Source organism: Pezoporus flaviventris, unplaced genomic scaffold, assembly GCF_033815535.1.
Source record: "Pezoporus flaviventris isolate CSIRO_AGI_PZ_B2104156 unplaced genomic scaffold, CSIRO_AGI_Pfla_v1 ptg000043l, whole genome shotgun sequence".
NCBI classification, from domain to species: domain Eukaryota; kingdom Metazoa; phylum Chordata; class Aves; order Psittaciformes; family Psittacidae; genus Pezoporus; species Pezoporus flaviventris.
This window is the reverse complement of record NW_026892591.1, coordinates 2,225,071-2,246,863: the sequence shown is the minus strand read 5'-3', so window position 1 is coordinate 2,246,863 and position 21,793 is coordinate 2,225,071. Positions and strand designations below refer to the sequence as shown.

At 42.2% G+C, this 21,793-nt stretch overlaps 2 protein-coding genes across 6 annotated transcripts in view; both read right to left on the bottom strand.

Moving 5' to 3' along the window:
- The window catches only part of EPS15L1 (epidermal growth factor receptor pathway substrate 15 like 1), a 43,489-nt gene extending 27,444 nt beyond the window's left edge, over nt 1-16,045 (bottom strand). For 3 of the 5 annotated variants that reach the window (XM_061466883.1, XM_061466885.1, XM_061466886.1), the window contains exons 1-15: nt 15,930-16,045; nt 10,917-10,955; nt 10,609-10,698; nt 10,207-10,254; nt 9,422-9,517; nt 8,846-8,908; nt 7,809-7,934; nt 6,232-6,291; nt 5,660-5,896; nt 4,776-4,933; nt 4,148-4,304; nt 2,443-2,528; nt 1,902-1,974; nt 1,205-1,366; nt 203-400 (exon numbers count right to left, since the gene is read on the bottom strand). In XM_061466883.1, the coding sequence (XP_061322867.1) occupies nt 203-400; nt 1,205-1,366; nt 1,902-1,974; nt 2,443-2,528; nt 4,148-4,304; nt 4,776-4,933; nt 5,660-5,896; nt 6,232-6,291; nt 7,809-7,934; nt 8,846-8,908; nt 9,422-9,517; nt 10,207-10,254; nt 10,609-10,698; nt 10,917-10,955; nt 15,930-15,959 (1,623 nt within the window). In that variant the 5' untranslated portion in view covers nt 15,960-16,045. Of the gene's footprint in view, nt 1-202; nt 401-1,204; nt 1,367-1,901; nt 1,975-2,442; nt 2,529-4,147; nt 4,305-4,775; nt 4,934-5,659; nt 5,897-6,231; nt 6,292-7,808; nt 7,954-8,845; nt 8,909-9,421; nt 9,518-10,206; nt 10,255-10,608; nt 10,699-10,916; nt 10,956-15,929 lie in introns of those variants that run through there. The other 2 variants (XM_061466888.1, XM_061466887.1) reach the window with 2 other exon arrangements.
- Nucleotides 16,046-17,626: 1,581 nt separating this feature from the next.
- CALR3 (calreticulin 3) lies at nt 17,627-21,329 on the bottom strand. The gene is made up of 9 exons (XM_061466892.1): nt 21,262-21,329; nt 20,850-20,951; nt 20,091-20,294; nt 19,797-19,891; nt 19,101-19,310; nt 18,879-18,992; nt 18,645-18,788; nt 18,205-18,297; nt 17,627-18,092 (listed from the first exon to the last, which is right to left on the bottom strand). Exons 1-9 carry the CDS (start codon nt 21,305-21,307, stop codon nt 17,925-17,927), a joined length of 1,176 nt encoding a protein of 391 aa, XP_061322876.1. The 5' UTR covers nt 21,308-21,329; the 3' UTR covers nt 17,627-17,924.
- Nucleotides 21,330-21,793: the final 464 nt, after the last annotated feature.

Genomic DNA, 21,793 nt, shown 5'->3' with positions numbered 1-21,793 from the left:
TGTTAAACCTGGTTGACAGACAGTTGCATTTCCCTCCTCCCCCAGAGCTGAACTTTCCCCGATTCACAACGGAAATTCACCTACTGAGCACCAAACAGGCTTATTTCATGAGCCAGTATTTTTCTTCATGACCTTTCTAGGTGATGCTCAACTCTTAGCCTTTCAAGAAGCGTAAAAAAGAAGTTTAAACTACAATGAATACCTGGTTTATTTCTTCCTGTGTTGATTTTAAAGATTTGATTATTGTTTCAAGCTGCACTTTTCCAGCCTGGATACTCTGCTCTAGCTGAGTCTCTTCTTGCTGGAGGCGATTCAGCTCTGCTTTTGCTCTATTAAGGTCATCTTCCTGTAGTTTTAAATCTGATTCCTGAGACTGAATCTGCATTTTTAGTGATGAAATCTGAAACAAAACATTATAAAAATCAGAGTGAAATTTGAAATAAATGTAACTCAGTAAATTATGAATCTATAACAAGCAGAAACTTGTAAACCAACCTATCAACTGCTAAGGAAGGTAGTAAGAACTTAATGTGAAGAACTGCATGCAATCCTTGATACAAGCGCAAAAGACATTCAATAACAGCAAGAAATACTAATATTTTAAATCACAAAAATACCACCCAGATTACAAATGTAACTAAAAGGTGTTTCTTAGATGGTTACTTTGTAATTTTCAGAACTTAGTTCCTTTTCCATTCAAACATTTACCAAGCATTATAAAGGTGTTTTTTAACTCTGATAATATGAGTTAAAATTACTCAGTTGCATACAACTCTCCTTTTACACTTTCTTACATGGCCTTATACACCAACTTTCTACATTAAGAAAACAGGCTTGCTACATGGGCAATTATATACCCCTGAAAACCTACTGTGATCAAAATCTGCACCACTGCCCACGGACTGCCCCAGAGGTCAGCAATAATGCTTCTCAGCTACCCTATTAGGCTGAATAAATCTTTCATATATTCACAGAACAATAATCATTTAAGTTGAAGGGGACTCCTGGAGATCACCTGCTTCTGCCCCCCATTTATGACCATTATGAAAGTATTTAAGCTGGCAAAATCCTTTCTTGGACCTCTGTGTTAGCACTGAAACGGCCATTTATAGTAAAAATGAATAAACCAAGCAAGGTTATTCACTAAATAAAATTTCCTTCAACAAAAGACTCTTGAGCATGTCCAGAATTAACATACACTCACCACCTGCGTTTCTTCCTGGCACTTCTGCCTTACATCATTCAGCATATCTTTTAGTTTGGCTTTCTGCTGGTCCATTTCATCCAGGCGGTCTTGAGCATCTTGTTTCTGAGCCTCCAGCTCCTGCAAGTTACTTGTCTCCCTATCTAAATCATTTTGGAGTTCCTGAGGAAAATTCCAGAGTTTGTAATTTATATTTAGCAGTTGTCTTACAGGAATGATCAACCACAGACAAACAGGCTAGCAAAACGTAAAAGATTTGCTATGTTATATAGGCTATTCCCTGCAAGCATATGTTTTGTTTCTGTGGGAACTTTTATGAGACAGAAACAAATCAGTGCTCCCAGGATGGAAGAGAGACTGTGGCACAGAGCACATGTAATGGAACTATCCTAATTATCAAAACCAATACTCTTTGACCAATGATTTCCTAGATTAATGTTGGTCAAGCACTAACAGAAAAGACATTTCAAACTGTTCATGTAACATCTCCTGTTTATATTAACCAGCATCTGGAGAAAACATTTCTGATGGGCATCAGGAAAATAAGGATTTTATTGTGAGTTAAAGGAGAATCTCATGAAAGAAGGAAAGACTTGCCCAGAAGCAACACACGGCAAGATGAAAGAAAGAATGCTTAACTTCCTGTATCTTATTTTAGATTTAAATGAGAAATAATAATGGTATCCTGAGTTTTTACCTGGACTTCGTTGGTTTTCTGTCTGATTGATTCTTCTTTTTCCCTAATGTCCTGCTCTAATGAGTATTTTTCTCTGTAAGATAAACAAGTACATGTATTCATGATTAAATAATGTACGCACACATGCATATGCAAACATCAATTAAATATTATTGTGGAAACACCATACAGTCAAAAATGCCAGCCCATATTCTGATATATTCTTTAAATGAGTAAAGGTGCATACAAATCAGTTATGCTTATGATAGAACAAGTGGTGACAGGTTTAAACTTAAACAGGGGAAGTTCAGGTTAGATATAAGGAAGACATTCTTTACTGTGGTGAGACATGGGAACAAGTTGCCCAAGAAGTGGTAAATGCTCCATCCCTGGCAGTGGTCAAGGCCAGGCTGGACAGAGCCTTGGGCAGCATGGTCTAGTGTGAGGCATCCCTGCACATGGCAGGGGGGTTGATGATCATAAGGATCTTTCCAACCCAACCCACTCTATGATTCTGTGTTTCTCCTACTCCACAATTCCTTTAATAGTCCACAACTATTACCTCTGCAGCTGTGCAATTTCTTGACTAATATCATCCAGCTCCTTCACGCCTGTAAATTCGCCTGATCCAACGGAACTTGAACTATCCTGTTAAGAATGAAACAGTCTATTAAAACACCACATTCTTACAGAAGATTTGCCTTTAGAAAGGCTGAGGACAAAGGTGGGACACAATCCTCATAAAATACATCTGCAAAATTCTTTGGGAGCTGCTGCATTGGTTATCATCACAAAGTTCATTGCTCCACATGAACAGAAAACTGATCTGCTATGTTCATAGTAGCATACAGTTTATTCCACATTACATTCAGCTAAAACCACACTAGATGGGGGAAAAAAAAAAATACAGTGAATTGAAAATAATGGAAAGCTTAAAGCTCTCACATCAACGTATATTTACTGCACACAGCTTCAGGGAACTAGCACATGAACAGCTTTAACATGCTAACACTGAAAACTTCTTGACAGACCAATGCATCGCGAGCTGTTGAAGGAAGCAATATCACCAGCTCAACAGCCAACACCGGGAACATCACACTACTGTGATACTATCGTCATGCCAAGAGCAAATGCCACAGAACACAAGAGCAAAGACACAGGAGGAGTAGAAATAAGACCTTTTTTAAAGTTACAAGTAGTGTACATAAACCAATTTGCATTCTTTTGGATGTTACAATTACTCACACGACGCATTTCTGTTAGTGTTGAGATCTCAGTCCCCACAGAGGTCAAGTAACCTGACAGAGTCTGCAGAAAAAGGATACAGGAAAAACCTTAAAAGGACCAGAGCAACAGCAATCATTAAAATATATTTAGAAGCTCAAAAGCTTTCTGGTTAGGGAAAACAAAAAAAGTAAAGGAAAATACTACATAATTTATAGAAAAGATGAATATATTGACATGACAGAAGTAGGACAAGGAGTAATGGGCTCAAACTTGAAAATGAGAGATGTAGGTTAGGTATAAGGAAGAAATTCTTTACTATGACAGTGGTGAGGCACTGGCACAGGCTGCCCAAGAGAAGTTGTGAATGCTCCATCCCTGGCAGTGTCCAAGGCCAGGATGGACGGGGCTTGGAGCAGCCTGCTCTAGTGTGAGGTGTCCCTGCCTGTGGCAAGGGGCTGGAACTGGATGACCTTAAGGTCCCTTTCCAACCCAAACCATTCCATGACTCTGTGATTTATTCATTTTAGTTTCAGAAATACACTAACACACTACTGAGGAAAGGAAGAAAGCAGGGTTAAATAAAAGATTAGATGATCCAGTAAAAATGGTACTAACAGTGAAAGATATAGGACTACATATAGTCCTATAACCTAACATATAGTCCTAACCCTAACCCACCAATTCCCAGAAACTAAGAGGTCACCACTCTTCATGTAGCCATTTAATTTTACATTTTACAGGAGGGGACAGTTCACTAAATCAGCTTTAAACAGTTCCCTGAAGTTAAAAAACCCCAACCTTTCTCTATAACAAAGGAGTATTTTCAATTATTCCTTTATTTATAGAATATTCTACTGCATTTTTCTTTACTCACTGTCTTGTGTTAAAAAAATTTATGTATATTTTCACATGTTAAAGAATTTTGCAAGAGGAGATAAGGAAAAAAAGGCAATTTTGACCATAATACTACAAAAACCTCAAAGCTCATTACTTTCAAAGCACAAAAGCTCAGTATTATCTACAAATAATCAATGACTTGCCTGTATGGGAGTGCTCCTCTCTGAGGGAGGGATCATCTCTGGGGACAACACTTGTGGAGGATCAATCCCTTTACTGACCTTCTGTTGGATGAGATACATTGCTAATGCAAACTGATCTTTGCTCAGCTTTCCCATCTGTCTTGTATCTGCCAAAGCCCTAGTAAAAAATAGATCATACTTATAAACAAGAAAAGCTTATTTCTCCTCTAACAAGAAGCCTGAAATACACACATATATGTAATTTCCTTTTGATTCAGCTCCATCAGAGCCTGCTTATTCTAGTGAGAGAGTTCCATAAAGAGAGCAGTATTTTATCAGCCATTCAGTATTAACTGAATAGAACAGCATTACCTGAGAAACTATTTAGAGCCCTAGAACTTAAAAAAAACAACTACAGTTCACAGACTGACCTATTCCCCCCTCCCAGAAAGCAAAGTAAGAAATAATTTCTCCCTTATTTTTCCATATAGCTCAAATACCACAGTACAGCAACAGGGCAATTAAATGAGGCTGTGGTTTTTGTTTGGATTTTGGGGTTTTCTTTGATGTTAGGATCGCAAGTGTGGCTGGATAATCCAACTTCCCAGATCAGAAGGTTACGAAAATAGAGCTACTAGGGAATCCTTACCATATATGTGCTAGGAGATTCTGAGAGAGACCCGAGTGCATAAAAATGTCCTTTACTTCTTGGCCACTCACAAACCCATCCATGTCTGTGTCTGTTTTTAAGAAGATGTCATCGTATCGCACCTTTTCAGACACTGGTACCACCCAATTCACAGAGGGCTGGAAAACAAAGTTTTGTCTTTCAAGAGAAGGGAAACAGTCTTTATCACCACACTGAGTATATGTGACACTATTCAGAGTCAGAAGTGCTGAACATCTTGCACAATCCAATCTAACTGGGAAGTGGGTATTTCCCCTTTTCCTAGGAATGTTTTAGCTTAATACCTTTTTATCTGAATTATAAATACTGACAAACATTCTTGCTTTGGAATGCTTTGGAAAGCATTCAGTCTTTAGAAATACGGACCAACTAAGCATACTAAGTCCTCAAGCTAATAACACAGGAGCTTTAGTAGGCAGAATAATGATTGCTCAAAGAAGTGGCAAATGCTCCATCCCTGGCAGTGTTTAAGGCCAGGCTGGACAGAGCCTTGGGCAACACGGGCTAGCAGAAGGTGTCCTTGCCCATGGCAGGGAGCTTGAACTGGATGATCTTAAGGTCCTTTCCAACCCAAACCACCCTATGATTCTATGAATTCTTTGGTACTAAAGCAGACACATGAGCGAAACCTTTCTGTGTTTTCACTTTCAATGAAAAGTGAAAATTCCCCATAAGATCTGCTGCCTCATGGTCACTGACTAAACTTCACTTGCTTCTCTTCCCGACTTTCCATTCTCATTTCATTCCCTCCACCCAAATTGTCCAACAACCACCCAGAAATAAAAAAGCAGGTTTATTTTTACCTGCAGTTTGCTGATTTTAAAAAAGAGAAAAAAGATTTATACCTGTGCTTGCTTAATGCTGGGCTTGGGAGACAAACTCTCTGTGCTGTGCAGACTGTTGCCACTGCCATGAGATGGGGTAGAGCGGAGGCTGTCTTTTGGTGGAGGACTTGCAGGAAGAACAGGAACAGAACCAGGAAAGACAGGAGTCTTCTTTCTTTTAGAAGGTGGTATGAGAGAAGGGGGTAATAATGAAGGAACTGGCTCTTTCTCGAGAGCTCTATATACCAAATGCATTGCCTGCAAAGGCAAAAAAGGTCAGATAACATTAACAATTAGAAGGAAGAGCTACAAGATTTTCCAGTGTCAGTCATTTACATCTTACTAAAACAAGGACAGTAAGATTAGAGATGCAAACCAGAGCAGATCATTTTCATTTTAATTCCAAAAAGTTTAATCTTGGTGACATAGGCAAGAGTCAGCACATCTGAGAAAGATCATTTAATAGCTCCACATGAACAATTTAGATTAGAACAACCAAATGGAGCAGAGAAAGCTGCAAAGCTCCTGAGAGTAAAAACTGAGCAATCTGCTCTAAGAGACACACTGTGAATGGAGAATGTAAAGCAACCTACCACAGCAAACTCATCCTTGTCCAGGTGACCATCTTTATCAATATCACTGAGATCCCAGACCTACAGCAATTATGATACAAGAAATCACTTAGAGAACAAGTTACACTTTGTGCTCTTGATGTTAAACATCATCATATTGAGCATACTCCCTAAAGACTCTTAACAGAGTTTTTGTGAAGACTGCATTAGTTATATTAGACCTAGCTAACAGACTAGATTAGTTTTCTGACTGGCTCCAACAAATTCTGGGTGCAACACAGGCAGGATTGTCATCATTCTATGTTGCAGTTAAGGAATCATCAAGCTAAAAACATCCAGAGGTGGCTTTCAGAATGGTCCAGCAGGTGTGGGTTAGCAGATTGCCCAATTTTATCTTACAAGAAAGTGAAAGTGTTTTAGAGAAGTCAATAAACTTCTAATTTGCATTCCATTCCTCAATTTTTAGTCTTAATTTTTTGTTAAAAGCAAAACCAAACAAAACTGTCCACCCCCCTGAATTTTTTGTAGCAGAGAATTTAAGCATCTCTCAACTGCAGTTCATTATTAGGTCAAGTACAGTCAACAAAACTTGCAGGAGATTTAGAAGGATACAAAACTTTGGGTACTCTAATACTCAGCCATCAGCTAGCACTGTTTCATCATCAATATGACTTGTTGACAGTATAGCAGAGTGGACAGAGAATTAAGACCAAGGCTCAACCATCTGAACTCTCCTCCCAGCTTTATCTCTGGACCCCAGTACAAATTTAAGCTAGCTCATTAGTCCTTTGCCCATTTCCTGAGTCCCCTGTCTTGCCTGCAAAGCTTCCTAAATTTCTAGCATGGCAATGGCAAGATAAAATACAAAGCCTTTCAAGGACGAGTACTTCACAATATTCAAGTACAGAATTACAACAAGCTGTATTTAGATTTTGTAGATAATACAGAGAAAGAGGCAGCTCTTCCTGAGAAGATTAACGTATACACAGATATGGCTCTTAAATAGAATGTATTCAGTCCTATCAATACGCAAAGCATTAAAGAATACATATTTTAAATGGAAGCAAAAAAATACTTTAAGGTTTGATTCCTTTGCAACTATGCAGTGGATGCACTAAACTCACATCTCAGAAGTATTTATAAATATACATGAAAAAAGAAAACTACTTGACAATTTGACAGCTACAATAAACTAGGATGTTTTAAAGTGTTCTCCTGTGCAAACAGTGGATAGACTTAATGGTATGTCTGTTAACTTGTATTTGGAAAAATGACAAAACAGCGGAATATGATATAAAAGCCATTATGGTTCAGGAAAGCTTTTTCTTGTTTTGAAAAAAACCTAAGTAAAAATTTCCAGCTCTTAAAATGAATAGAGATAATGAAGCCAACCTACACCAGGGCCCAAATTGATGCTATTATTCCTATTTCTAAGTGGAAGACTTCAAAACCTACTTACTGTTCTTGCATTATAGCATGCACTCAACGTAATTCCACAGCCAAAACCTGATCCATGTTTGTAAGCTACATTTAAATATTTAACATTGCAACTGCAAGAAGCTAAATAGAGAATAGTTAAATCTAAACAGCATACTTACCCTTCCTAGGATATCAAGAGGTAGCTTTGAATTCATCAGTACTGGTTTTACTTTGTCTCCTGAAAGTAAACCATTTACTGGCAAAAGGCTTTCAAAAATACCATCAAACTTTGCTTTTTCTTCCACCTAGTTGGTAAGAAATAGCCTGAATAAGTAAAAAAGTGTGCCTGTGTGAGTGTTGAAAATGAGATCTTGCAAGAAATTAAGACTGGTCAGTAAAGTATTCATTCTAACTTTCCAAGCTTTCTGCAACTGCCACCATGCTGTATTTACATGTAAACCCATGGAGCTGGATTTCAAAGCTAAGGGTACGATAGCTAAGAGATTTTAACATGCAGCACAGAAGGTGTGTTTCTATAGTGTTCTAAAAGGACAATGCATTCTGATTAAAATGCTGCTGACCAGATTTTAAACAAACTTTGACAAGCTCTGTAGAGCTAAACACTATTCTTCCCCCAGAGTTTCCTTCCCACTTGAAAGTGCAACATGCAACTACATCAAAAAAGGCAAAAAAAAGGCAGCATTAAAGTTATTTTATTAAATTTCTACCTTTTGGAAACTGCTTGCATTTGAAAATTAACTAAATACAAATATCCTCATGTATGTATCAAAAGTTCCTTTTTTCCCCCGATGACATACATTGTGTGCATCATTGACTACTAATTAGAACAAACGAACTCAAGCTTTAAATTAATACTTCAGGATGGATTTGGTGAAATGCTTTGCTGTTCTCAGTAGGGCTCCTTTATACAAACATGAAAGTGTCTAGGATTTCAGAGCAAATCCAGGCAGAAGATTAAAATTCATTGTGTCTTAGAAACATCACACCAGGGCTTCCCAAAGGCTTGATTAATACTTATTTCAAATATAAAACTACAGCTCAATGTTCTCTATTGTGCAAAAGTCTGTCATTAGAAAGGGAGGACTTCTGAAATGGGAAATTTATTTGCTACAATATACTCTCACTGGGAAAATTACAGGTAAAGGAAACATTTACTTTTAAAGAATGGATGGAATGTGCTGCCTTTTACACTTACCCTAACAGCCCAGTGAGTCTCTGTTGAAGGTGGAGTGATCAGCAAAGGACTGCTAGTGTCGTGCTAAAAATCAAAGAAGTTTTTATTTATGCACGTATATACATATAAATTACACTTCTGTCTCTAATCCTCACTGCTTGCTCTAAGAGATGCTTATGGACATGAAGCTTAACTGCACTGAAATAAAGATAAAGGCTGCACATGTACCTAAATAAAAAAATGTCATACTGATTTATACTATTAAAGCACTTCAACAAGGACATTAGGTGCATTAGGTACCCAAACACAGAACTAAAGCAAGCTGAAGGAGGTAACACAGCAGCTACACAGGCAAAGCTGCCGTCATGCCCTTTACTACAAACTCTTTTTTCATAAATGTAGAGTTTAGCCCCACCAGCTTCCTGAGCAAGCTGACTGTAGTTAAACTAGCAGCAGTTCTGCTGTGACAGGACTATGGCAGCCACGGTCTTAAGGTTAACGGTTTGGCATTTATGAAACAGAAGATTATTCCAGTGTTCCAACTGAAGCCTTAGTTCTCCTATAATACAAACAGACATTTAGGTGCATATTACTTACAAATTTAGGAGGAGGCACAGTCAAGTTGAGACTGCTCAGGTTAACGTCATGGCCATTCTGTGCACATGCGACAAGGCGCAATGCGACATAGAAACCCTACAAAAATGAGTGGTTTCTGTTAAAAAAGGAACCAGTCTAAATCAGTCTCCAATAACCATTAATGATTTTTACTAACACTGTACACGTGCAACTCAGTAAAGTACAGAAACAACAGATGTATGGCTCATCCAGTTCACTGCATACTGACAAGTACCCCACTGTTTTTAAAGATGATTCAGGAAAAGCTTTGCGGTAACACGGAACACAGAGCAGAAAACTTCAAAGGTAGATTTTAAGGACTTTCCCATAATCAAATTATTGACATTAAAAATGGCAACAAGTTTTCTTAAAACTAATAATGTGTTTAAAACATTTCACCTACAAGTAACTTCCAAGCCATTTTTACTAATGCTAATTATATTTTTTCATGGAAAAAAAAAAAAAAAGACTTCTAAAAAAAACAGATCTTAAAAATCATAGTTTGTACTTGGGACCCTATGACTATGTATCTATGTATCACACATATGGATTATTTAGAAAACAGCCAGAAAATCAGACTCAAACTGCTCCAGCAGCCTCACTAAGTAATATTTGGATGTGAGCAGTGTTACAAAAAAACCCAACTCCCCTTGCAAACAGAAACCTACAAATGTGTAAGAATAACTCCTACTGGTAACAGGATTTTCTTGAAACAAGGTTAATCTGTGGAAGATAATGCAAGAGGTCTACAGGAACATTTAATTCACCTGTTTATCCAAGTATCCTTTACCCTCTGGGTCAGCCAAATCCCATATCTGTGGGGATACAACATAAAAGCCATTGTGATATTAAAATAAAACTTAGCTCAGCAGTTCATCCTGCATGTCTCCTTGATGTGTTTGTTGCAGCTTCCAAGTTATGATATATAATTATCTAATTCCCAAGTTAACAAGTAAAATGTTACACAAAAGACAATCTTTTCCTTTTAGATTCCTAAGAAACTCAGAACAATTCCTTGGAGCTATTACCAATCTGTGGTTTACATAATGTTGAATGGCTCTGATTAGCATTCTACCAAATTCCTTTCTGCAAACCCCTTCTGCTCAATGTTAGCTTCACTCAAGCAAGTGTGTGGATAATTACAGCACTATTTAATTCCCTCAACTTACTTTCCCAAGGATAATATCAGAGAGACCGGATTTTTTCAGGAACAGTGCAGCTTCATTTGCCCCAACTCTGCCTGTATATGCTGGATCTACCTGAAAGATAAAAATTCACATTCAATTGAAGCATGGCTGTGATGAAAGCAGAGACAAGAAATGAAATGTCTCGTCTCTAGGTCAAAAGGAGTTACACAAGCACACATTAGCGCTCAGCAGAGAGAATTTACAGAAGCTTAGCACTGCAATGGGGAAAGGCAAGAGAGGGAAATCTGGGGGAAGAGGAAACTGCATTTCAGTTTTTTAAAAGAACCTACCTGTTTGTAGTAAGTTTCATATAATGGATTCCCAGTAAACTGAAAAACAAGAGAGATATTAAGAAAACAAAGAATAAACTTCAATCACAGACAAGCCACCTTTCAGGATTGATGGGGGGTTGGAAAGTGTATAGTACTTTGTGTATTAATTCTATTCAATGAATAGAATGGTATGTTAATTTGCTGTGTTCCTAACTGGATACCTGAATTCTAAGTGTGGATAACAGTGATCCCTCAAAACCTGCAGCCAACAGACTACTGTCACCGCTTAAACAGCATTCAAACACACCTGCATTTGTAATTAACAACACTAAAGGGTAGTAAGGTTTTGTAAAGCACCTTTGAACTATTTGCCAAGGTATTTCAGATGACAGTTTGAGAACTACTCATGACAAAGGCAGAGATTTCAACATAATGCTGACTTATCTCCTGCACTGTATCCATACTTATGGAATACTTTCAGCAGGCAATTACACAGACACATAGGCAGAGCTCTGGTATCAAAATATGCCTGAGTTTATGCATTTCCAGGACCAGGATCTTAAACTGAAACAATAAAACCACCATAATAGAATGAATGGTTACTTAAGGGATGCTACAATTCCCTGACAGTGCTTTTTGAGGATTCCTCTGCATTACACCAAAGCAGCAGACACAAAGGTAGGCCCTGACTTTCCGGGATACTAAACAAGCAGATTCCTTTTCCCTCTTGCTAATGTTCCAAGCAAAAGGGAACGACAATGCCAAGAAAGGCAGAAGCCTGAACACCCATCTTCTCACTTGCCTCCTACAACTGCCACAGGAGCTGTAGCCACGTGCAGGTTCTACCTCCACACCACTCTCCAGCCTCGATGCCAAGAGCAAAAGCGTTACAATCCCATCTCAAACAAGTCACCCCTTAGAGCAACCAAAGGCCTTAAAACCCAGGCAAACAACCCAATAAACACAGCTGAACGAGCGAGATGCAGGGATGTTGAAACTGCTTGGGACAACTACTCTCCACCTACAGGACATAAGTCAGACACCTGACGAACTATTACTCCACACTAATTCTTATGACTGGTATATCATCTCCCAAATGGTCATCCACATAGATTTCCAGACTTTCTGCCTAGAGTGAGGGGAAGGGAGACAGAAATATGATGAAATAAAAGACCAACGAAGACCATGACATTTTATTTTACACAAAGGGAATCTTTCTGTAAGTTTACAATGAACATGCTAAATCTTAATGGGCTATCCAAAATAACTAACCCCTATTAACCAAACACAAGCAAACATCAACTCTTTGAAGATCAAAAGTTCTACTTGGCTAGAAAAACATGCATTTTCAGAAGAGTTTCCTAAACATCTGACATGTACTTACACCCATCAACAAAACAAGCTGCTGCATTCTCCAACATCAATCAGTACCCTCTAGAAGCTCATGCTCTTCCAGAAGCTGGACAGTTCAGAAGCAACAAGCTGTGATGAGAACTCATAAACCTGACTCACCTTTTTGCTGGCTTGTAAATGATCACCATAGATAAGCACTGAGTTCCTATCCAGACCAGGAAACACATCATGCAGAGAAAAGGTGGAAGTAGGAAATAGTATGTCCAACTCTGAATAAAACCTAGTATGTTTTAGCCAAACTATATATCTCTTGTTTACCAGAAAGCTGAGAGAAGCCAGCCAAAGAGCAGCTACAAGCTGTTGTGACTGATTTGTGAGTATCCTAGAGCACGCAGAGACTGGATTCGTACCAAGATACCACTCCATTAGCAGTACTGAATCATCTCATCGCATCACCAGGCATTCTTGTCATCCTCATTCAATGCTGTCAGCTGTGACATACAGCTGACTTACCTGACAGAGGTGGCAGGAATCCAGGGTGATGTGTTTAAATGCTGTGAAGTTTCGACTACAGCAATATATTCATGCAAGTGCTGCTGGAAAGCACTTCCTCACTCGATACTCAGTGTTTGACAAAGATGAAGCCTCTCTGACCGATTTACCTAAATGACTGCATCTCTGTGATGAAGCAGACCAGACAAAATGGGCTCAAGTGATAAAAATAGCTGCCTGCCCACCCATCACCATGTCTGACTCCAGCACTATCATTCAAGAGAATTCAGTAATTGGATGACATCTGCTGACGAAGAACCTACACAAGATTCTGTCAGTGCTGGCAGAGACAAACATGTTGAAGAGTGTAGCTGATGAGTGGTCAAAGGCTATAACCTGTTATACAGCAGATCAGTTTAACAACCCTCTGGTTTCTACACCTACTCCATCACACCAAAACATCACTGATGAGCAACGCTCCACACTGTCCCGCAAAGACACACTTCAGAACCCTGGTTCCTTGTTGTTTGACCTCTAAGTTGATTTCCTGTACAGATCTGAAGTTCAAGTCTCAAACTTGCACTCTCACAGCAGGTCTGGTACTCTGCATTTGTGGCGCACACTACACACAGAGATACAACTCCATGTCCCTTAATGCAGATCTGGGGAAAGGCAGGCGTTAAGATGCTGCCACCAGAGCAGTTGATAAAGTTAGTTCCTACCAGCCCTCTTTCCTGAGGTGACCTCAGGACCATAAAGAACATTGGATCAGACGAATTATTTTCCTTGGTGTGCTCCTGTTTCATAATTTTCTCTCAGCCATTCTTGTCACATCCTATGATGGATGAAAATAGGTACTGTGAAAGGGGGAAAAACACGGTGTTCCACAAATATGAGAGCAAAAAGAAGGCTGCTGCTGCCCTCAGATTACCTTTGCCATTACTCTACCTGCTGAGTATCCCGAGTTGTCTCAGAGACTGAGCTACCAAATGATCTGCGCTGCCCCAATACCTCTAACATAATACTCCATAACCTCCAAAGGCTGTAGGGTGAACATGCCTGGCACAGCGGAAAGACCACTGATAAGGTGACCAAATATTCAAGGAAATAAAGTTATCAAAGGCACAACAACAACCAAAACGGGACCTAACTCCAAGAACTGATCTTACATGCTTGCTCTTCAACTGGTTTTGCATGAAGAGCTGAAAGGTTAAACAGTTTGCAAACTGTTAGACATCTAAATTCTCATTCATAAAAACACAATAAAAATGTAACCTCATAGAGGAATAGAAGCGTAATAAAATTCATTTATGAGAACAAATACCATTGAGCGCTTTCACATGCTTGAATTACCTGTACTGACTATAACCCTAACATGTTGATAGCAACAGTCTTATTTTATATCTTTCTGAGTGAATATACTCCAACATTACAACACATATAACCTCTCCTACTCCTTTTAATACCACTTCTGTCATGTATTATAACTAGCACATCTCTCTACAGGAAACATGAATTTGAGGCTATTAAAAGAGGAAGTTCATCAATTTCCAGGGAAATCCTGCTTATTGCCCTGATTACCACTAGGTTATTCTTGACAGTTCAATACAGTAAAAGAAGTTTTAACACTAGAATGCTTCCATTGAATGAGCTGAAAAATAATAGGTCAAAATAACTGATACATTCACAGAATGGGGTCCTTTTTCCCTCAACATGTCATACAAAAGAAAATACCATCGGTGCCAGTCTCTCAAGCATCAACTGGAATTTAAACAACACAGGAGCAGGATGCCAGCACGAGAGATATTGGATATATTTTTACCAATGTACTCTTGCAGTTCCACAACAACAAAACTCTTTCCAGTCCAGAGTTCATGTCACACATATATTGTGCACCACATTACTTCACTTGAGAACTTTGGATAACAGTTTGCATGGATGTTTTCAGACATTTCTGAACATGTTAATTCAACAGACGCTAATAGGGATTCTTACTGCTATTCAGAAGCTAGAAAGCAGTGCGCTCTCTTAATAAGACAAATTAAATATTGCCCAAGCATCGCATAACACCGATACTCTGAGAGTGTAAAGATACACTCTCAGAGTATCACAAATAAAAGCCCATTATTAAAAAGAAATAGGTTTAAACGATCCCAGCTACCAAGAGCAGTTGTTCTGAATTCCTGACTGGCCTAGCCACGGTGGAGAAAACAGTTTTCATCTCAAGGCCTTGGGAGGTGGAGAGGTGCCACTGCTTCTGTTTCAAAGGAAACAAGTAAGCTAACTGTCTTCACAGGAGCGTAAAACAGGAATGAACAGCGATCACACTGGTCAGGTTTAGATTATTTGGGTGAGACATCTATCAGAAGCCTTGTAACAACAACAACCTCCCCAAGGATCCCAAACATGAAAGCAGAGCTCAGGACAGCCTCTCCCGGAGGCATGCCGCCCTCCCTGAGGGGGAGCCTCCAAGGTTCAGGGTCTTCCCTGCAGAAGCCTCATCCCCCTGCCAGCCGTCTGCTGAAAACCTCCTTCCCATTCCTCCCCACCGGCTCCTCCGCTGGGCTGCCCGCGCCTGTGGCTGCGCTGCTCCTGCACCTCCCAGACATTAAGTCCAGTCATGACAGCTAAAGGCGGCCTTAACCCCGTGTTACAGGCATGGTGACGAGCAGGCCGAAGCCGGGGGCTCAGCACACAGCGAGCCCACCCTCCTGCCGCCCAGCCCCGCACCTCCGACCACCACCAGCGGGAACCCCGCAGCTCGAACCCGGCAGCGGCAGCTCGGGGAGGGGAAGCGATCCGAGAGCCTCACCGCTGCCCTGCCCCTCCCCGGGGGGCAGCTCCGGGGCCTCCATGAGGGGAGGGCGCCAGCGCCTTTTGTGCCCCTCCAGAACCAGCCGGCGCGCAGCCCCGGCCCGACAGCGGGGGACAGTCGGGGGCTGCTCGCCCCAGCCCGGGGCCCGCTCCCCGCCGCGCACCGACCCGCTCCCGCCGCGCACCGAGCCACCCCCCGGCTGCGGGGAGAGGCAGGGCCTGTGCCCCAGCGCCGACCCGGCCCCGGCTACACCCGCCTGCGGGAGGGGAAGGCGCCGGGGCGGGCGCGGTCCCTGTTCCTCGATCGGAGCTCAACCGCCGGGGCCGGAGGGCCGGGTTCCCCCCTCAGCCGCCCCCGGCGGGGCCGGTTACCTGCTGGCTGAGGGGGATGAGCGCCGCCATCTTCCTCCCACTGATTCGGGCAGCGGCCGGGGCGGGAGGGGTGGGGGGAGGCGGGGCGAGCGGCGGCGGGAGGCCCCGGCCGCGCCTGGCACCGCGCGGCCCGGGCTGGGGCCTGCTGGGCCGCTGCCGCTCGTCGCCTGCCTCCGGAGGCTCCCCTGCCCCAGGCACAAAAGCGAGCGCGGCTTTATCTGTGCCCGGCAGCCGTTCCCCACCCCGCCAAGCCGGGGCTGCTCCCGCGGCTCAGTCCGGCCGCAGAGCTCAGTCCCTGCCTCCCGCAGCCTCCCCGCTCCCCGGCACGGCGGTGCGCCAGCTGCCTGGCGGTGACCTACCTACGGCATGGACAAAGTAGGTCTAGGGGAGACCCTGCGGAGCGTTCCTCCAGGTAACTAATGGACTTGCATCCCGCTTGCTCCTGGATAAACCCAGTTATTTTACTTCACTCAACCTTGTCAAAACGGACTTCAAGCTAAGCTCCCTCCGGTCTGTGACTGCATTTTTAGCATCAAATACAAAAAAAAATGAAGAAATCATAGAATCATAGAATAGTTAGGGTTGGAAAGGACCTTAAGATCATCAAGTTCCAACCCCCCTGCCATGGGCAGGGACACCTCACGCTAAACCATCTTACCCAAGCTTCATCCAGCCTGGTCTTGAACACTACCAGGGATGGAGCATTCACAACCTCCCTGGGCAACCCATTCCAGTGCCTCACCACTCTAACAGGAAAGAATTTCCTCCTTATATCCAATCTAAACTTCCCCTGTTTAAGTTTTAACCCATTTACAGCAGTGTATAAATCACTGTGGCCATATGAGAAATAAATCATCAGGAATTTGTTCAGGGGAAAACAAGTACAGGACAACTGCTGCTGCAGCGTATTTCAATAGCTGTCAAAGTTCTTCAACCCATAGCATCACTGGAACTGTTGTACAGGGGACAGCCCCCAGACAAGCAGAAGGGAAAGAATTTGACCTCAGTCACTCCACAGGCAAAAGCCACCCAGCTTCAGTTGGGCTTTTACAGATCCTCCCACTCCTTATCTCCTTACCACACACTTCGCTCAGCCCAGGGGAAAATGCAAAACCACGGCTCTGGAAGCCTGGCCTCAGTTTTTGCTAAATCTATAGCATTAGTTCATAGGGGAGGAAAAGGAAATGTAAAAGAGCAAGAGGACATGAGAAGGGATGAAGGAAGTGACGGAACAAGTTACAAGAGTGAGTTACAGAGCAGGTCAGACAGAAAAAGACACATCATGGTTTCAACTTCCCGCCTCACCACCCTAACTGGGGGGAAAATACAAGTTGTCTGAACACATTTGAACTCCTAAGGACAGATTTGCGGATGGACAGCCTGTTGTCACTCAGCCCCACACCACCACAGAGCACTAGAACATTCTGTCAGCGGATAAGCCATGGCAGAGCAGCCACGGTAGAGCAGCCACGGTGCATTCGCAGCTCGGTGACGGGTGAAACTCTGACAGGCGCACAATGACTGCGGCAGCTCAGCAGAGCTGATCTCCTTAGGCTGAAGTATGCTGTGAAACACGCTTCACGCAGTTGACATGCTGAACCCTCTAAGGAAATACCATAAAAAGCTTATGAGGGTATCTCCTCAACAAAAAATGAGCATGAATTTTACATTTCATATGAAACCACTAACATGTAACTGTTCCAAAACACAGTGCTTTATTACAGGTGTTTCTAACACATCTTAGCAGTGTAAAGAAAAGCAGTTAAGAAAAAAAGAAAAAAATTAACCTTCTCTATAGATAATTTAACTCTGTTGTATTTTTCATTAAATGGAAACTGGTCACAAAATTCAATGCTAATTTTTTTTAAGAACCCTGTTTTGCTACAACTCCACTGGTGCAGATTTCAACACACGGTTAACAAACATCAAAATCCTTCAGTGAAAATATTCCTAAGTAACTTCAGTGAAAATATATGAACTTTTTTCAAATGCCAATTAAAGCTCTGTCTTGGTGTCAGTGTTCTTCTCTGCTCTGTCCCTTCCAGATTGTGTTTTTCTCTCTAGCTTCTTCTTAAACTGTTGCTCAAAGTACTTTTCTTCTGTAGCCCTTTCTCTCGCTTGCTCTTCCTCAGTCTGCTTTATGTACATTTCCTTTTCAGGACCCTAATATTAAGATGCCATTTTTGGGCACCGAGAGGTTCTTGATCAGACCCAACAGGGCATTTTTCAAATGTGGTCATACAGAACCAAAACAGAAACAAGAAGTTTTTGTTACCTTTGTTTCTCCCCATGTTTCATCACCAAAGTCTTCTGCATATTCCTCATCATCTGTTATCAAGAAGTTGTCAAAAATTGTGCCAGCTCTCACCTTTGAAGGAATAAGGAAAAGAAAAAAAGGAATAACTGAGCTGCTTGAAGCTTCAGTTATGGACCTCAAGACAGATGGAATAAGCCAGACTTCACAGTATTCACACCAATTATTTTAGGCCCCTCACTTACCTGTGGATGATTATCATCCAAAGAATAACTACAACAGAAGATCAGTGTCTTTTACAGGTTTTTCAATTCTGTACACATATTTACATAAAAGTAAGCTAAAGACAAAGGTCCGTCAGATCCAAAAGCAACAGATAATGTTTCTATGCAAAGCATAAACAGGTTGGTATATACTCAGTGAAAGAAAAGTTGCTTTATTTTTCACTATAGGCATCTCACCTGCCAGATATCAAGTCCAATGACACTAATATTTTCAAAGCTGTAGATGCTATAGTCTGGTGAATAATTTGGATTGTCAATCTGTGGATGAGGCCAAACTCCTCTATAATTTGGGTTATCAATCTGCCTTGGTTTCCATTCCCCCTAGGATAAACCACATGTTCTGAATAAAGTCAGGCAAATAAAAGTTCCTTAAAGTGTTATATGTAGTCAAGATTACAAAATTATTTATACTCTGTATAGAGGATTCTTGACCCTAGGATAATGCCATTCTCCATTCACAGCATCATCCCAATCTGCAGGTTTCTCAGCACTCATGTCCATGATGTATTCAGGCTCATCCCAATCCTTTAAAAAGATTAAGAAAGCAAAACTAGTGCACAGTTCAACTACATCAAACATGCAGGCAGTAGAAATGAAATCACCCAGCAATGCAGAATAAGGAGAGCAAATTACCTCAGGTTTGACATCGTTTGGATCATCAATTTCGATTCGATCATCCCAGTCCACTGGTTTCTTCACCGCTGGATCATTAATTTTCTTGGGTGGCAAAAAATCTAAATCATCTTCTAAGTTGCCAGATGCAACCATTTCATTATCAATTTTTACTTTGTAAGTCTGATCTGGCCTTATAATCAAAGTATAGAGATGGGTATAGCCATCAACCTGGGTTTTAAAGAATGCAGTTTTTAAAGAAAGAACATTTGTTAAGAACCTTAAATACAGATCTTGGGAATTGCCTCACACCAGACTTATACTCCTAATTTCTAATGGATTTTTCATAAAGAGTAGTAAGAAAAAATACTGCATTCCCCAAGTGTCTACATATCAAAGGAAAGGGCCCTCTCACTAGGAAATGTGGAATTAAAGTTGCAGTTAAAACACTCAGTGATATACAATTTTTAATAACATGCAGCACCCTTGCAACCCTGTTCCATCCTGCATCAGTAGCAGGTGTTAGAAATGCAATGATTAAATTGCAAACATATTATCAACTAAGAAATATCTGAAGTCCGAAAATCAATATGATGGAAGATACGATGACACTCAAAGGTATTACATGTTTGCAATAGTTTCTTTTTGTTTTTTCATCCTCATATCCCTGTAACTTGCTTATTTTAAAGTTTATATATCCTTGAAATGTGTATTTACCTTGCATCTGATCAGTTTCTTGATTGGATGGGGTTTATTCTTGTAATTTAAAATAACATGGACTTTCTTTGTATCAGATCCACAAATATCTGGCCCTACAAAGAGATCACATGCCTTGCATTTCTTAACTTCTTTGCAAGAAAAGACAGAAAATCTCCTTACAGTCACAACATCCTGATTTCTTTAAGACAGCCTTCCTCTACAATTTTTCCTCCATTTCCACAACCATCTTTAGAAGAACTGCACAACAGCAGTGACAGTATTTTAGTAATGAAGTAATAACTCCAAACTCACCAAACATGATGTAATAATGTGAATCTCCGCTGAGCTTCTTCTGGTCCAAGTTTGAGGGAAAAATCTTAACATACCCCCCACCACAATCTATCTTCTGCTCATGTTTCACTGTGTATTGGATGACCAAAGTCTTCCCTTTGTTACTGAATGGTTTAAATCGTGATGAGATGGCATAAAACTTAAAGTTTTCAGTAGTTTGTAGACCTGCAAAGATACTAGTATAATAATCAAACTTACATTTTTTCCCCATTTGCAAAGAAAAAAATAATTTTATTGCCATGCATGGCACACCTATAAATGCAAATATATAAATATATACAAAGGGGTTGCTCAACTTGGAGAGCAGAAGGCTCCAGGGAGACCTTAGAGCAGCTCCAGTGCCTAAAGGGGCTACAGGAAACCCAGAGAGGGGCTTGGCACAAGGGCCTGTAGGGACAGGCCAAGGGGAATGGCTTGAACCTGCCCGAGGGGAGACTGAGATGAGCTCTGAGGCAGAAGCTCTTCCCTGTGAGGGTGCTGAGGCGCTGGCACAGGGTGCCCAGAGAAGCTGTGGCTGCCCCATCCCTGGCAGTGTTCAAGGCCAGGTTGGACACAGGGGCTTGGAGCAAGCTGCTCCAGTGGAAGGGGTCCCTGCCCGTGGCAGGGGTTGGAGCGGGAGGAGCTCTAAGGTCCCTTTGAACCCAAACCAGTCTAGGATTCTATGATATCCTTGATTCTAGAGATGGCTCCCATGGCATAGTTTGAATGAAACTCAAATACCTTTATCTAGTACTGGATCTCCATAAAACTTCCCTGCAGTGAGTCTGAACTTCCCAAAGTCTGGTTTGTACTCAGAATTCATCCACCTCTTCCTCCACTTGGCTGTCCCATGCAGTCAGCACCAGCAACAACACAGGAACAGAGTCAGGACGGTAAGGGGCGGAGGGGGCTCCCTCCCCACCAGCTTACACACTCACAGCCGTTATTACCGGCAGCTGCCCCACCGCCCCCTCTACCCTTGAACCCCCTGCCCTCGCCCAACCTCCATCCAGAAACTGCTCCTGGAAATACACCGTGGCCCGGGCAGAGCCCAGTGCAGCCCCGAGGAGCAGGAGCAGCTTCAGCACGGCGATGAACGGCACTGCCCGCCCGCACCCCCTCAGCGCCGCCGCCATGACCACCACCCTCACACCACAGCGGCCGACAGCTTCGCGCCTCAGCAGCCCCCCCGTTCCCATAGCGGGCTCTGATTGGCAGCGCTCTCCTTAACGTGTTTTAAGCCGGGATAGGATTGGCTTAACGCCCTCGTGAGGCAGTCACGTAACGAAGTGCATTTCGGGGCTTGTAGTCGGCGCTGTCATGAGCGCAGTATCCCTTCTTGGGATTGGATGGGTATGTCTGCGCAGAGCCAATGAAGGGGCGGTATGTTTGGGTGTCGCGGTCTCTAGCATACGGGCCAGCCGCGGCCTGGCCGCCGCCTCAGGATGGCTGCTGTCGCTCGAGTGCAGCGGGCCCCCGCGGGCGGCGGGCAGGTGAGGCGGCAGCTCCCGGCCCGGCCTCTGCGACCCCCGCGCTCAGTCTGTACCGGGGCGGCCTCGGGGCCCGGGTTGATGTGGGAAGGGGCCCGGCTGTGGGGAGCGGGAGGGTCTGCTCGGTCGGGGGAGCTGGGCGCGGAACCAGCTCTTTACAAGTACCTGAACGGAGGTTGCAGTGAGGGGAGGTCA